The sequence below is a fragment of the Glycine soja genome, chromosome 16 (assembly GCF_004193775.1).
Source record: "Glycine soja cultivar W05 chromosome 16, ASM419377v2, whole genome shotgun sequence".
In the NCBI taxonomy this organism is placed as follows: Eukaryota; Viridiplantae; Streptophyta; class Magnoliopsida; order Fabales; family Fabaceae; genus Glycine; species Glycine soja.
In genome coordinates, this window is record NC_041017.1 from 14,573,260 (window position 1) to 14,588,347 (window position 15,088).

Consider the following 15,088-nt stretch of genomic DNA (forward strand, 5'->3'; position numbering starts at 1 on the left):
GGTTTCCTTAGTGGGGCAGGCACTTCACACCTTCCTTGCTTGGCCGACACATCTGGTCAAGTCTTTATCACAGCAGGTACTTATTATCCTTACTATATGTTTCTTCTTTTCAAATTAGGCTATTTAACTTTGTTTCATGAACAGGTAGCTGTGTCTCCGCCAAAACCACCTCCGAAGCCCGATCCGGAGGTCGATAATCCGCTTTATCTGATGACATTGACCATCCCAGAGCTTTTCTTGAGGCCTTATCAGGTTAGATGGAATGCCACCGTGTTCGGGGTCGTTAATCCAGATTTCCCCCTGTACATAAAGCACGAAGACCTCTCCGAAATCGCACACGGTGGTCAATGTCTCAGCATATCAGTGTTACAGTTGTGGATTCTGTAAGTCTTTATATAAAAGGCTTTTATTTACCTAAGTTATGGCTTTCAATTCATAAATATTTAACTTTGACTTAACATAAACAAGCATCTCACTGAAACATGTATGCGAGCGGGGAATTATGATATCTATGGATTCCTCGAGCCTCAGTCCATTCAGAGGTATGGGCAATCACAGTTTGAATCTGAAAGTTACATAAAGAGTTGGATGCAGAGTTCACAACGCGATGTGTATCTTGGAGCCTACCTAAATGGGTAAGTCACAAAATAACAAAATTTAATTAATGTTTACTAATGTACTAACCCATTTTAGGTTCCACTGCAGCGAACACTGGCAGATGGTGGTCATCCTGCCCAAGGAACACTTAGTTGTCTGGTTTTGTTCATTGCATAACAGGCCAGACAACTACCTTAAGGGGATTATTAATAGGTTAGTGTTGTTTTCAATACATTTGCATTGTAATACCTCAACGTACAACACCAGTTTTTAATTGTTACTCATATGGAACAGTGCTATCAAGGGTCTTGATGATGCTCCACAGCCTAAATCAAAGGCTCCTGCTAGGTGGATTGTCGTCAAGGTACGTCATTTACATAAAACTTCTACTTATATATATTTCTTTATGTGTCTGTACACTAGTTGTTTAATTAATATCCAAATTTCATTATGTATTTAGTGTAATAGACAAAAAGGAACTACTGAGTGCGGCTACTATGTCATGCACTGGATGTCCACCATCATTTTAGGAACTTTTACAAATAATTGGGAAGCGGTAAGTTTATTTAAAGAAAATCGATTTATTTATAATTTGTATTACATTATTAACTTAATATGATTTATTTAATCATGCAATATTTTAACGACCCTAGACCATTGGAGCCTGAGAGATTAAAAGCATTGCGGATCCAGTGGGCACAGTTTTATCTCCGAATTAGAGATCAGGCCTAGGATTTAGGGACATTTTTTAACATTTTTGACATTTTTTACATTTTCTATGTAACATGAACATTCAATTCATTTGTTGATAGTTCTTTATAATATATAAATCAATTATTTGATGTTTATTATCATTAAAACTGCTTGAAAGCAGAATAAAATGTTTATTTGCTGTGAATTGGGCCTTCTGAAATTGCATTTGACAGGTACAATTTTGGGTTTACTGTAAAAACAGAAAGTATATATATAAAAAAATATTTGAAAACAACATCAGTTATTAACAAAAACCGATGTTAATATCATAACCAACATCGGTTATAATAGAAAACCGATGTTAATGTTTGTATATTAACATCGGTTTTTTGTGTATAACCGATGTCAGCGTTTGTAATTTAACATCGGTTATCTGTAGAAAACCGATGTTAACTAATGTACATTAACATCGGTTAATTATCAATAACCGATGTGAATATTTGAATATTAACATCGGTTATTAATAATTAACCGATGTTATACACAAAGAACTACACCAAATAAGTGTATGCATCATCAACGTTGAAATCGGTTTTCTAGCAAAACCGATGTTAAGCGGCATATATTAACATCGGTTTTTCTAGAAAATCGATGTTAAACTAACATATTTACATCGGTTTTACTGGAAAACTGATGTCAACGTTCATCATGCATACACTTTTTTTGCTGTTGTTCATTGTGTTTAACATCAGGTATTTGGAGAACCGATGCTGTCATATGTATGTTAACATCGGTTCTCCAAAACCGATGTTAACATTCATACATTCAACATCGTCACTTTCAACATCGGTTTTAGAACCGATGTAGAATGTTCTAAATAACCGATGTTGAAAGTGTATTTTCTAGTAGTGTAGTTAAAAACGGACAAAAGTTTTTTTTTTTTTTGTGTAAGTTTGAAACGCATGAATCAGTGAATCACAAACGGAATGATAATAGAGGAATGAAAACAGTACTTTTCCGGGTATTATTTTGGTCCCAAAAAGTATCAAATGCTAACAATTTAGTCCTTGAAAGATGAGAAATTCAAATTTAATTCCTAACTATACAAAAAACGCGACAAATTAGTCCTATTGTTAACTCTTCTTCGCAGGACCGATTCAAGGGTAAGGCGGCCGAAGTCCTTGCTTTAGTCCCACCAAAAAATAATATTTTCTTTGCTATTAATATATGTATATTAAGTATATGCGCTGTCAAGGGTCGCAGCTTAGTAGTAACATTTTGTGTTGCTATGCGTGAGGTTTTTGTCAGTATATTTATCATGGACTAAATCGTCAGCGTTGAGAGTTTTATTTGTCTTTCTCTTACAATACTAAAGTGCTGACAAGTTAGTTCTTAAACATTACAACATACTATCAATTTGGTCCTTGAAAGATATAATTTCCTGACAAATTAATTTATGAAAGATAGAACACCTAATTAAATAATCTTAAACACAACACACTTACATGGATGCAAATTCAAATTATTATTATCAAACTGGAAACTCAACTCTAATTGTCATCAATCTAGCCTATTTTAAAGCCCTAAACATCTTCCTTACATTTATGAGTAGAACATAGTCTTCTTTTCTATGCTCATGTGCCTCAATATGAGTTAAACTTGGATGAACTCTTAATTTATGAGCCAACTTTTAGGTCACCCATTTCATAATAGTTTGCTTGTTTTTGAAGACCTTACCACGATTATGCTCCTCCGCAAAGGTTTTAATTTGAAATCTTTTAACTTTGGTCCATGCACAATAACTCTCCTAAGGGTATTTGTAGTGCAGTTTAGTTTGATTTTTAGATAAAAAAAATCATGTGAACTAAACATAAAATAAAGATGCGGTTCGATTTAAATATAACATTATTTTTAATCTATTATCATAGTGTAAAATCTATTGACTAAATTTACATAATTATTATGTTATATTATTTTAAAAATAAATTTTATTTTTCATTAAAATTTGTTTAACATATTTTTGTTTTTTACTTCTATTTGACATTATTAAAAAATAATATTACAAACTTTTTTTTGTAACATAATAATAAATTGTGCATAACTTAATATTTAACATCATTTTTAAGAATATTGCTACATCCTTTTTTGACTAATGAAAGTATAATATGCACCTTAGTTATAAAGTAAAGTAATGTAATAAATTATCTAATATTTATTATCAATTATCACAACAAAATATCTAATATTAAAAACTTATTATAGAAAGAAGTACACTATACATCACATACTTTAATTATTAAAAATTTAAAACAATATGAGTTATATAATGCAAAACATACAATAATAAAACCAATATAATTATAATATGTGGTTTGGTTGAATTTTTTATAACAATAACTAAGAACCAAACCAAACTGCAAAAAAAAGTATGCCATTTTTTAAGTTTTCAATTTTTTTTAATTTTTTATTTAATTGATTTTTTGTGATCGATTTGATGATTTACGAACAATTTGATTCAATTTAATTTGAACACTTAAAAAATCTCTAGTGAACACCCCTTTTTGTTTGCAAATCGCTCTACCTCTAATGTGATCATTTCCCCCCCACATAATATCCCAATCCATAAAGTATGGTGTAGTCTCTTATAACGTCAATAAACATTCTAACAACGTCAATTTCATCCCAACCTCCAAGTGCACATGTCTAACAATGTTTTGTTTTTCGTTGTATTGAATTTCTTGTTTGATAGTCGTAATATTAGTTTACATTCATGCAAGTGTGTTGTGTAGAGATTATTTAATTATGTGTTTTATTTTTCATGAATTAATTTGTCAATCAGATATATCTTTGAAGGACTAAAATGACAGTAAACTCTAATGTTTATGATTAATTTGTCAACACTTTTTTTTTAAATGGAGGGAAAGTGTTGTAATAAAAAATAAAATGTTCAATACTAATAATTTAGTCCATGAAAAACATATTGATATATCAGTCCTGTTCTATAATCAATCGCATGACATCCTATTTGAACACATGTATTGTCTCATGGGAAGGTCACATGCCACATAGGCAAAAACATTAATGTTAACGATGAAAAATTAACTGCAAGACTAATTTATTGTATTTTTTGCATATTCAAATATTAAATTCAATTTTTTTTATCTTTCAAGGAACAAACTGTCAATACTTGACACTTTTTGAGACCAAAATGAATATTTACCTTTTTTTTTCCCTTTCTTTTTTGTACAGCTTGAAACATCATAAAAAGTGAAAGAATGGGAAAAAAGTGACACCCTAACTAATTATGGTGTTGGTTTTTGGAAGAAAAGAAGATTGACATGATGAGTGATATTATAAAAGGCTAAATTATCTTTATTTATACACACTTCTTTATTTTATTGCAAATATATCATTTTATATAAATAATTTTTTTCTCTTTTACTTTCTATACAACCAAACAATGGAAAAGAAAAGTAAAGTTTTTTTTTCTTTCCTAACAAACAATTTACATAATCATCTTGTCTATTACTCTATTCTCTCTCTCTCTTTCTCTCTCTCCACTTTTATTTTATTCTTTCATTTTTCTATTTTAAACTAAATATATTTTTAATTGGAGACATTTGGTAGGAGGGTAATTTTTTCATACCCAAAGATCATGATTCTTAGGAATATAAATTCTCATGATCCCTCGGAATATGAATCCTAAGAATGATATTGTCTTGGAACAAATAAAATTTGTTTGGTTGATTGTTATGAATATTTAGATGAGTTTTCTAAGAATAAAAAAGTTACGTGATACTGGTTATTTTAATTTAATAAAAGTTACATGATACTTTTACTGATTACCTTAATTTAATAAGAATAACATGATATTTTTTTATATTATTAAAAGAAAAATTAACTTAAGAAAGTAATATTTTCATCTCCCCAATTAAATTATTTTGTAAAAAATAATTAAAATTAAAAAAATATCATTTTTCAAGAATGTTATTTTTTTTAAATAGATACCAAACATGAAAAATTAGAATTTCCAACCTAAATTAAAAATTTCTCTCCTACTACACACCTTAAGAAAATATTAAATGACTAATTCAAGATATTAGGTAGGAGACAAATTCAGGGAGGCAGTAAGAAGATTAACCATGCTTGTTACAAAGACTATCCAACCATGATTCAAGTTGTTGAATTCTTAATGAAAGAGTCCAACCCAATGAATTGGTATGATAGGAGTACACTTTTGCTAAGTTATACATGGCTTGCATGTCAAATTAAAACTTCCATTGTTTCATTTATGCCAAATTATCTTTGGCTGCGAACAAAATTCCGAGGTCTGTCAATTTTGCAGGTCATTATTATTGAAAAAGGGTGTCAACGGTCAAGTACTTGTAATTTTTTGCCTATTCCCACCCTTTTGTTGCTTTCTTTCCATTTCAGAATGTGGGAAATAGTTGCTTCCCCGTAAAGGAAAAAAAGAAAAGATACAAATGTTCCTTTTTTTTTTTTTCAAGTTGGTTTCATAATTATAAATGTTTTAAATGATCTTTTTTTAAAATTTTATACTTTACGATTTTTGGACAAAATTTTAAACCTTTTTTTTATTGATTAAAGGAATGAAACTTATTCAATTATATTTATAGACATGAAAATTATGAGAAGTAAAAAGCCAAAGAGACATAAACAAGGTTAAAATTTCATGAGAAGTGATTCTTATCAGAAACTAAAAAATTGAAAATAAGACTCATTTTTTATCAGACTCACTTTTTCAATTGCTCGTGAGGTTTATTTTATACTTAATTTTCATCATGTTTATTGTCTTTTTGTTTCAAACAATAAATGATTCTCATATAAGTGAATGTCAATCTAATGAGACAAATATTATATCTTGAATTAATCGATAATAGATTTAAAATTGTGTCAGAAAATAAAAATAATAATAAATTTTTTCAAAGGACTATTTTAGAACTTTAAAAAATTAAGAGACCAATTTATTGAAGAAGAAAAAATTAAACTAAGGGATGATTCCTATATTTTAGAGAAAAAAAAGGATCAAATACCAATCCAACTCTATCATCTTTTTTTTTTTTACAGGAGTCCAACTCTATCATCTAATAGTTATTGGATTGAATATATAATATATATTGGTTTCTTCATTATAATATTTTGATAAAATATCAGTATAAATGACAAGGTTAATAATTCTCTTTCTCCTTCTATTTCTTTTTGACAATCAACAGTAAGTATTAGTATTCAGCAAAATATTTATCTATCTGTGATGACAAATAAATTAACATGTGTAACTGTAAATCAGTTCTCATTTTGACAAGATTCAAGGAATCTGAGCTGAATATTGTAGGTTTCCTTTAGCTCTGCTAGTACCTCTGCAATAGATGGCCTCTGTGATGCATCTCTCTCGACTGACTTTATAGCAATGAAAGCTGCCTTCCTCATACTCAAGGGATCAAAGCTTCCTCTTATGTCCTCATCCACAATCTCAAATGCACCAGCCTGCAAGTATGGCTTGGCCTGCAATTGGTAATTATGAACCAAAAAAAAAAAAAATGTAAACCACTAAGTATTGTACACTATAGTTAATTTTGAAAAGAAAAAAAAAATTGGTTGGTGTTTTGTATACCTCTAGTATCAGCACAACTTGTGCTAAGATTAACTTACTTTTTTGTGACTGTGCTAAGATCAACTATTTATATCAATAAAATTCTTAGCTTACCAAGAAAAAAATAAAAATAAACATGTGAAAAAGGGACAATAGTAGACTAACATGAAATGCAATGCAAAGTTTCTAGACATATTAAGGAAAGAAAGAAACACTTAACCTTTTTTTAAAGAGAGAAACACTTAACTAAAAAGTCTTGTAATGAAAATTTGATTAGGTGCTGCCTTAATTGAAGAGGAATAAATAAAATATTGATCAATTAATGCTTGTCATTCTGATTAACCCATTGATCCAGGGGAGCTAGAAAGTTTGTCTAGGACTTTGAAAGATAAATTAACTCAGAAATTACCACTAACAGAGGGTTAGTTTTAATCATATTTCATATATTTCAATTTCTGTGTCACATTCTTGCGGCCACTTTATTACATGTACAAGAATTCTATCATGACCATTGAGTAGGTTTTCAATTTATTATGTATGGCTTCATATAATAGCATAAATTTTTAATGTGAATGTTTGTTACATGAATATCATTACTCTGATTGCATGATACCTGTTCCCATTCTTCATGAAATAATTTAATTTTTCATATTAAGAAAAATTAATCTATGTATGAGCCACCTTTCAAACCCAAACCTCTTTTTGTTAGGGTGGAATGTTAGAGATACAAAAAACATGCATATATCTTCTCCTAATTGCTCAAGCTTTTGGGTTGAATTGATTTAAATTTTTTAACAATAACCATTGGTTTTAGTCCATTTTTCAAACAATAAAAGGAATGCAGTGTTACCCATAACACCAAATTGAAAGAATCAGGAGTTCCAGAGTGAGTCAATGGCTCTCTTCCACAAATGAGTTCCAAAAGAACAACTCCAAAGCTATATACATCACTTTTCTCTGTCAATTGTTGAGTGGAATAATACCTGCACATGAAAATGAATTTGCAAAAAGCCACTAATATATTAATGGCTTTAATGAATTTTTTTATCCCTAAAATATGACTTTTTCTTGTTATAATTTTTTTTATGAAAGTTAATTCTTTAGTGCCTGAATGTTCTTTTAGTTTCTAATAAATACAAAAATAAATAAAAATCAAAGAAGTATAATTTAAAAAAATGTTATATTTTCAGATATTAAAGACATTCTTAAATATTTATAAATTTTAAGGACATACTCTGGATCGAGGTAACCAGCAGTGCCCTTGACAACAGTGGTGACATGAGTTGCATCTGCCTGAGTTACTTGCTTAGAGAGACCTAAGTCACAGACCTTGGCATTCATATCCATATCCAAGAGGATGTTACTGCACTTGACATCACGGTGTATGATTCGTGGTTCACTTCCATTGTGCAAATAGTCCAATCCTTTACAACATAGAAAGAGAGCCTCAGAAAGATAATTTACACGATGCATTAATATGTAATATAGTACTCCATAATTTCCTCTAATTTTGTTAATATGATTGCCGGTCTTTATAAATACGATGAATTTTTATTTTAATTCCAGTAAAAAAATTGGCAATTTTAATTTTTATCTTATTATAAAATGATGATGTTATATTCATTTAAACATGATTTGCCATGTGATATTTTGAGTAGTTCATGACTTTACATAATTAGATACATGTCACGTTATCCTAGAGACTATTTAAAATAATAAATTTATAAAGACTAAATTTAAAAAAAACAAAGGTCTAAAAATAAATTTTTGTTACATTTACAATAATTATAATTATATTTAAATCTATTACTTTAATTCATTTTTAGGTGGTTTCAAGATGTCTTATATAAAAAAAATAAGATTAGCTCACTTAAATATCTAATATTGTATATATTGATCATTTTAGTTTTTTTATTTCATTAAATTTCACATTAGTTCTTAGATTTTGGAAAATGTTTTTCATTTTAATCATTGATATATTAAAACAAAAAATACAAAAGGATTTACGTGAATGAAAATTTTCAAAATTAAGGACAAATGATTTATTTTTAATATTTTCTTATTTTAGTCTATCATGTAATATATATGTTTTCGTTATTTTAATTTCTGGACTATTTTTTTTCCTTTTAAAAAAATAAGGTCAGGAATTAAAATAATGGACACATATTGCATCATAGACTAAAATTAGTGAATATTGAAAAAAAATAGGAACAATCTTTATTTTTGTTTTTTGGGTACATATTAGAGACAAAATTTTGTTTTAATATGATATAATACTATTGTTTAAGAACTCAATTAATTAATGTTGTACCTTTTGCTGCATCAACGGCAATTTTCAACCTTCGAACCCAGCTTAAGGAAGTTTTTTGATTGTTTGTACCTAATGGAAGAGAACTCACATGTTTTACACCAAAAAAAAGAGAACTCTCATGTTGATTGCATTGTTGGAAGACATGATAGGATGATACAAAAGGTTTATAATAGACATAAATAAATTTGTGTCTAACCAATTAGTACCATAGAGGTGATCAGCCAGGGATCCACCTGGCAAGTACTCGTAAACCAATATCTGATGCTTTCTTTCATGACAAAATCCTTCCAAAGATACAAGATTTTGATGCCGGATTTTTGACAAAAGATTAACCTAAGCACAATAGTAGATGTTGGAGAAAGAATCAGCATGTGAAAACAAGAAGGGATAAAGAGCATTTTATATTAGAATCAGCATGTGACACACATCTTTCAAAAGTTTAGAGAAGCAAGCATATATTTATAGGTGCTAATAGAGAATTTTGATGAAGGCCGAGCGTTTGGAAAAGTTGAAGCATATTAGTTGAACTTAATTTAAGCAAGTACTTTTAATTATTTAACTTCTTTAATTCAATATTAAAAAAATGTGAATGATTTCAATATTACTTATAGATTGAGAGCGTATTTTAAGCTGCCAATAAAGGTCATGGTGGGCAAACCACTTTTAATGTCTGAAACAAATCACTAATCTCTGCTGTATAAAAACTACATGTGTGGTTGTTAAGTCTGCCACACACCAAGAGAAAGACAAAATTATTTATTTCAAAATGATTAAATTAAAAATTTCGTCCTTACACTAGACACTATTTTTCATTTCAGTCTATGCATGAAAAACTCTATATTTTTGGGGGTAACTCCTAGGAGGCTAGGAGATGACCCTTGGTCTCAATTTTCATTATGCACATTTTTGGTATTACTCAGCTTAGTTATGCTTATGAAGCATGCAGTACTGCATGTGAGAGAAATTCAGTTAGTGAACCTCATTGATGAAAGAATCAGCACCCAATTGAGATTTGTCAAACCGAACTTTGACAGCCACCAATTTTCCATCTGGAAGTTTTCCAAGATAAACAGATCCAAAACTGCCCCTTCCTATGACTTCTTTGAAGTTTCTTGTAGCTACTTTGATTTCTTTGTAGGAAAAGACTTTTGCAGCACCCCAGTTCCTCATATGCATTTCTGCCCCTAAAAGACACTAGGATATCAGTGTAACACATGACATGACAAGATAATTATGCATGATGTCAAAGAATATACATACTTGATGTGTGGGAGGCTTCATATTGCTGTTTAGTCTTGTATATCAATACCGAAATACACATCAAGATAAAGGCCAGTGTGGCTCCTCCAACTATGCCTAATATGATTGCTAGATGGTTATGTACATTGTGCTTCTTCTGAGGAACTACAGTGACTTGTGGTGCCTCAATTGGAGGACTGAATGATGCATCATCACATGATGTTGTGGAAAAGGTAAGACACAAATTACCAGATGTCCTGCAAAATGATCAAGGAATTAATTAGCATGTATGTTGTATACTAAGGAGATTGCAGATTAGTACATTATTTGTATACCTGATCTCTAGCGTTTCTTTGTTCAAAGACTGTGGTAGTGGACCTTGTAGTTTGTTGTTTTCCAGATTCCTGCAGATTGAAAACAACAGTTTTAATGTCAATTGTCAAGGATACAATACAAAACAGAAAAAAAGAAATTATAAATTAAAAAGAAGAAAAGGTTCTCATTAATTTCTAAGCTACTTTTTCTGATGCTTGCTTACAGTAAGTGGAGGTCCTCTAACTCTCCCAAGCTATCAGGCACTACTCCCATTAGATTATTGTTCTGCAAGTCTCTTCACATATAAAGGGAAAGAAATTCATGAAGGGGAAGAAAAGGGAAGTGTAATGTAAGATTAATATCACCTTTGTGAGACAATGCTATAAATTCAAAAGATAAAAGATAGATAAAGGTTCAAGTTTTATTTTGTATGTGTTAAGACTTCCAAGTTCATATAGAGCCCTGAACTCCCTGAATTTCAAAAGCATGTGGTAATTGTAACTAACTCACAGTATTTGAAGGTTAATCAAGTTCTGTAGATCTGCACCAATGGATGTTAGTTGATTGAAACTCAGGTTCCTGAAAAGTTGAGCAGTTATTAGCCTTCACTTTATACAAAAACCAACATTCAAGTTCGTGCTCTTTGGAGGCATTACAGTTTCTCAAGATGTTGCAAGCCATCCAAATTCTGAATTTCACCAGTAAGCAATGTGTTGTGCAAATCCCTGATAAATTATGAGGTTAAAGATGGACATAAGAAATTGAATACCAGAAACATATACAGTACAGTACATGTTTAAAAACACTTGTATTCGGAGAAATAATCATTTTATTTTGTGAAAGCTCTCCCCAGAAGATGAGAAAGAAAAATAGATTATTTCTCCTAAATAAGCTGACTCAAACAGGCACATGGATGATTTCCAATTAGTTGAAAGAAAATTACAATGTTTTAAGGTCTAACAAGTCACCGAATGTAGGACTAATCGATCTCAAATTTATGTCTGAAAGATCCCTGAAAAATGTCATTGATATTAGATCTCCAATGAAATAAAAAAACTAGTATATTGAGAAAAGGCAAAGAAAAAAAATGTATTGACTGCACATACAATGATGTAATAAGGCTTCCTTCACATTCAATTTTCTCCCATGGGGAAGGAAGGCATGGATCATCCTGCCATCCAAGATCCAATCCAGTGGATTGCTGAATAACCTGCAATGCTGAAACTGGAATTCAAGTTGAGCAAAAGAATAAGTAAATGAAACAAACGGTAGTTATTGGAAAAGAGAACGAATTGTAAGCTAAGGCAAGGTGGAGAGCAACCTGTGGTTGAGGAGGCATCAGATGGAACATCAACCATCTTATAAACCTCAAATGCATTGATCTGAGGGCAAAAGCTGATACTCTTTAATGTTATATTCAAGCTGCCAATTCCCTTTTGTGTTAGGTATAAAGCACTGGTTTCTGAGCTATTTATTGTGTAGTTTGATTTTACCAGTTCTCCATTTATAAGGACATCAAATGAGGGAAAGACAGGAAGAATTCCAGCAAAGTAGAGGATGATGTAGTAGTCCCCTAATGCATCAAGAGGGAGGCTGTATGTCAGCGTATTTCTTCGAGCCAAAACTCTCCCAGTTTGAAGAATAGCTGGTGGTGGTTTTTCCTCAAGACTAGACTGTTTGAAGCTAAGTTGAATCTTAAACCCAGTTGCAACATGAAATGGTGTGAAACTTCTATCAGCATCCCATATCCTATCAAATGGATCCAAGGGATACCTGTATTTTATAGAGCTAAAACTTTACAACCTTGGCTAACCACAACAAATATCGATATGAAAGAAATGAGTGCTAGCAACACACTCTTTCTCACACTCACTCTACTATTAGTTAAAATTTATTGAAAACTATAAAATCATGAGTGAGACTCATTAAATAAGAAGTGTGATCCACAAAATTTTATGATTTCGAATAAATTTCAACCAATAATAAAGTGTATGTTTAAAAAAGTGTGTTAAAGAGTTTGTTACTAGCATTTCTCAAATGAAAGAGGGATGCTATTATGGTTTCTTACCTTATAGAACCATTGGAGTGTCCACAATCAATTCTATAACTCTTCCTAAGCAACTTATTAGGAAAATCTGCCATGCCATTTGTGTAGGCTCCTTGAGGAAGTGGTCTGATTTCAAGGGAAGAAATAACAGGTGAACCACCTTTTGGAATTGCATTTAAGCAGAATGACAGTGTATCCTTGTTGACAGTCCATAGAAACTCTTCACTCCATGGATCAGATTCAGCAAGATTTATGGTTGCAGCAATAGCTGTCCCAATAGAAGCAGAGAACTTAGGGGGTTTCCCAAGTCCATCATAGTTCTTGTACAAAAATGTTGCTCTAACCAGAACCAAAGTTGTTGAATTGTTTACTGGTATTCTGTAGCATTTTCGCCTTCTGGAATTCAGGAAGAAGCGAGCTGAGATGTTCAATGCGGAGGAGTCATCACTGTAAGTGATGGTGGTAGTCTTGCCTGTGGTTATGTAGGAGGTGTCTGGTACCCATGAAATATTAGATGTATCCCTGAAACTGGTTCTTCCACCACAAGAAAGACTCAAGAAACCTGTCCATTGAAAATCTTAGAGGATTTTTTTTTTAAATTTTTTTTTGTTTTGGTGGAGAAAATCTGAGAATTTGGAACTACATAAGGTTGACTTTACTAAGAAATTTGGTCATTTCTTTGATATTCAAATAATGGAATCATCAATCATAGTGTAAAACAACATAAATACAAAAGTTCCTTATGCTGAGAAAATGCAAAGAGTAACCTTTGGCATACCAGTACTGCATTTCGAAAACATTTACCAGGTAATGTCCTACTTTTAAGTACTGCCACAAAGCTAAAATCATGCTCATCATTTTCACTTCTGGAACATATATGAAACCAAATGGAGAATAATGCCTTGAAGAAAAGGAAGCCAGCTTCAGACTTAATGTAGTGAATGATCTCAAAAGAGTATATATGTGAAAACAAACATGGCCAAGGAAATAGGATACTGAAATTTTTTAGTTAATTTTCCATAAAAAAATATGAGGCTAAAAAAATGGTACTATTTTATAGAGAATTATAGACATACCATCTTGTTCACAGAAAGTGACAAGCCAGAAGCTGCAAAACAGAAAGAAGCCAGCCCATGCATCCCTGAAGTCCATGAGGTCATGAACACTCTGATGCCTATTATCTCTTTGTTCTTAACTATAGATAATAAGAAAATCTATCAATGAATAAATAGTGTTAAAGGTTGTACATTGAAATGATTCATAATCATTTCTAGAAGTAAAGAAGAATGATGAAAATAAAATGCAGGACAAAGCTTGAAGGAAGGGAAAAGGAGTGGAAATTTAGAACGGATCTTTGTTTGTTAGGGTGAACTTATTATTAGTGATAGAAAGCTATGTTGAAGTATAAAGGAAGGAGAAAGGAAAAGATGAAATATGAGTGAGTGCGTAGCGGATGTTATGATTAAAGGTTACTGAGTCTTTGAAAATTGGCAAGTGGGTACCGTTATATAATTTTGTTTCCTCAATGTTAGCACAAACTAATACTCTCTTGGTATTTTTTACAAGACATTGTTGATTAATTTATATTTATTAAGGAAAATAATTAATTTAAGGAATTGATATTAAATTTATCTATAATTGTAATATTTTTAATTTTACAATTAAATAAATAATACATGAAAAGAGAATAATAGTATTATACAATAAATAATGACTTTAACATTATTAAGTTAACATCGATTTTACGAAAAATTAATGTTAACCAAAACACGGTAACAATCTCGTAAATAACACGAATTTGTTAATATTGATTTTTCGTAAAATCGATGTTTACACTAGAAAAAATTTCTCAAACTACACATTCTCTCTCCTATCTTTTTTCAAATTACACAAGTTTGCCAAAAATTTCTCAATATACACCACATTTTTATGTTCACTACCTGTCTTCCGTACGTGCCTCTTTTTTATAAATTAATTTATATGTTTAATTTTTTATTTTAATTTAAATTATTAAAATAATAAAAATATTATATTATATAAATATATTTTAATTGATTTTAAAAATAATTTTTTTATTAAAATAATTTTTTAATAAGAAAATAATATTATTAAATATAATTACTTATCTGTATTATTTAATTTATATAAGACATTTTGTAGGTGAACATTTGTTTTAAATATGAATTTTGTCTAATAATATATTTGCTTTAGTAAAAAAAATAAAACTTTTAATATTATTATGTTACTAAATATAATTTGTTTGTTTATGTCATTA

At 30.3% G+C, this 15,088-nt stretch overlaps 1 protein-coding gene across 3 annotated transcripts; it reads right to left on the reverse strand.

Moving 5' to 3' along the window:
- Positions 1 to 6,428: 6,428 nt before the first annotated feature.
- Positions 6,429 to 14,238, reverse strand: LOC114389341 (probable LRR receptor-like serine/threonine-protein kinase At5g48740). 3 transcript variants are annotated; one of them, XM_028349990.1, is made up of 16 exons: positions 13,890 to 14,238; positions 12,835 to 13,375; positions 12,088 to 12,539; positions 11,873 to 11,984; positions 11,710 to 11,778; positions 11,423 to 11,491; positions 11,277 to 11,345; positions 10,990 to 11,061; positions 10,787 to 10,855; positions 10,473 to 10,708; positions 10,191 to 10,396; positions 9,419 to 9,545; positions 9,213 to 9,281; positions 8,136 to 8,325; positions 7,752 to 7,884; positions 6,429 to 6,813 (listed from the first exon to the last, which is right to left on the reverse strand). In XM_028349990.1, the coding sequence occupies exons 1-16, from the start codon at positions 13,963 to 13,965 to the stop codon at positions 6,595 to 6,597; spliced, it is 2,709 nt and encodes a 902-aa protein (XP_028205791.1). In that variant the 5' UTR covers positions 13,966 to 14,238; the 3' UTR covers positions 6,429 to 6,594. The 3 variants fall into 3 exon arrangements, with proteins under 3 accessions (XP_028205791.1, XP_028205792.1, XP_028205790.1); XM_028349991.1 differs by having other exon boundaries at positions 9,446 to 9,545; positions 11,873 to 11,990; XM_028349989.1 differs by having other exon boundaries at positions 11,873 to 11,990; positions 13,890 to 14,237.
- Positions 14,239 to 15,088: the final 850 nt, after the last annotated feature.

Excerpts from the sequence above, each read along its gene's own strand:
- LOC114389341 (XM_028349989.1), bottom strand. The coding sequence starts at position 13,965 with ATGGACTTCAGGGATGCATGGGCTGGCTTCTTTCTGTTTTGCAGCTTC. Across the intron at positions 12,540-12,834 it reads CACTCCAATGGTTCTATAAG|GTATCCCTTGGATCCATTTG; the intron begins GTAAGAAACCAT and ends TATAAAATACAG. Across the intron at positions 10,709-10,786 it reads AAAGAAACGCTAGAGATCAG|GACATCTGGTAATTTGTGTC; the intron begins GTATACAAATAA and ends ATCATTTTGCAG.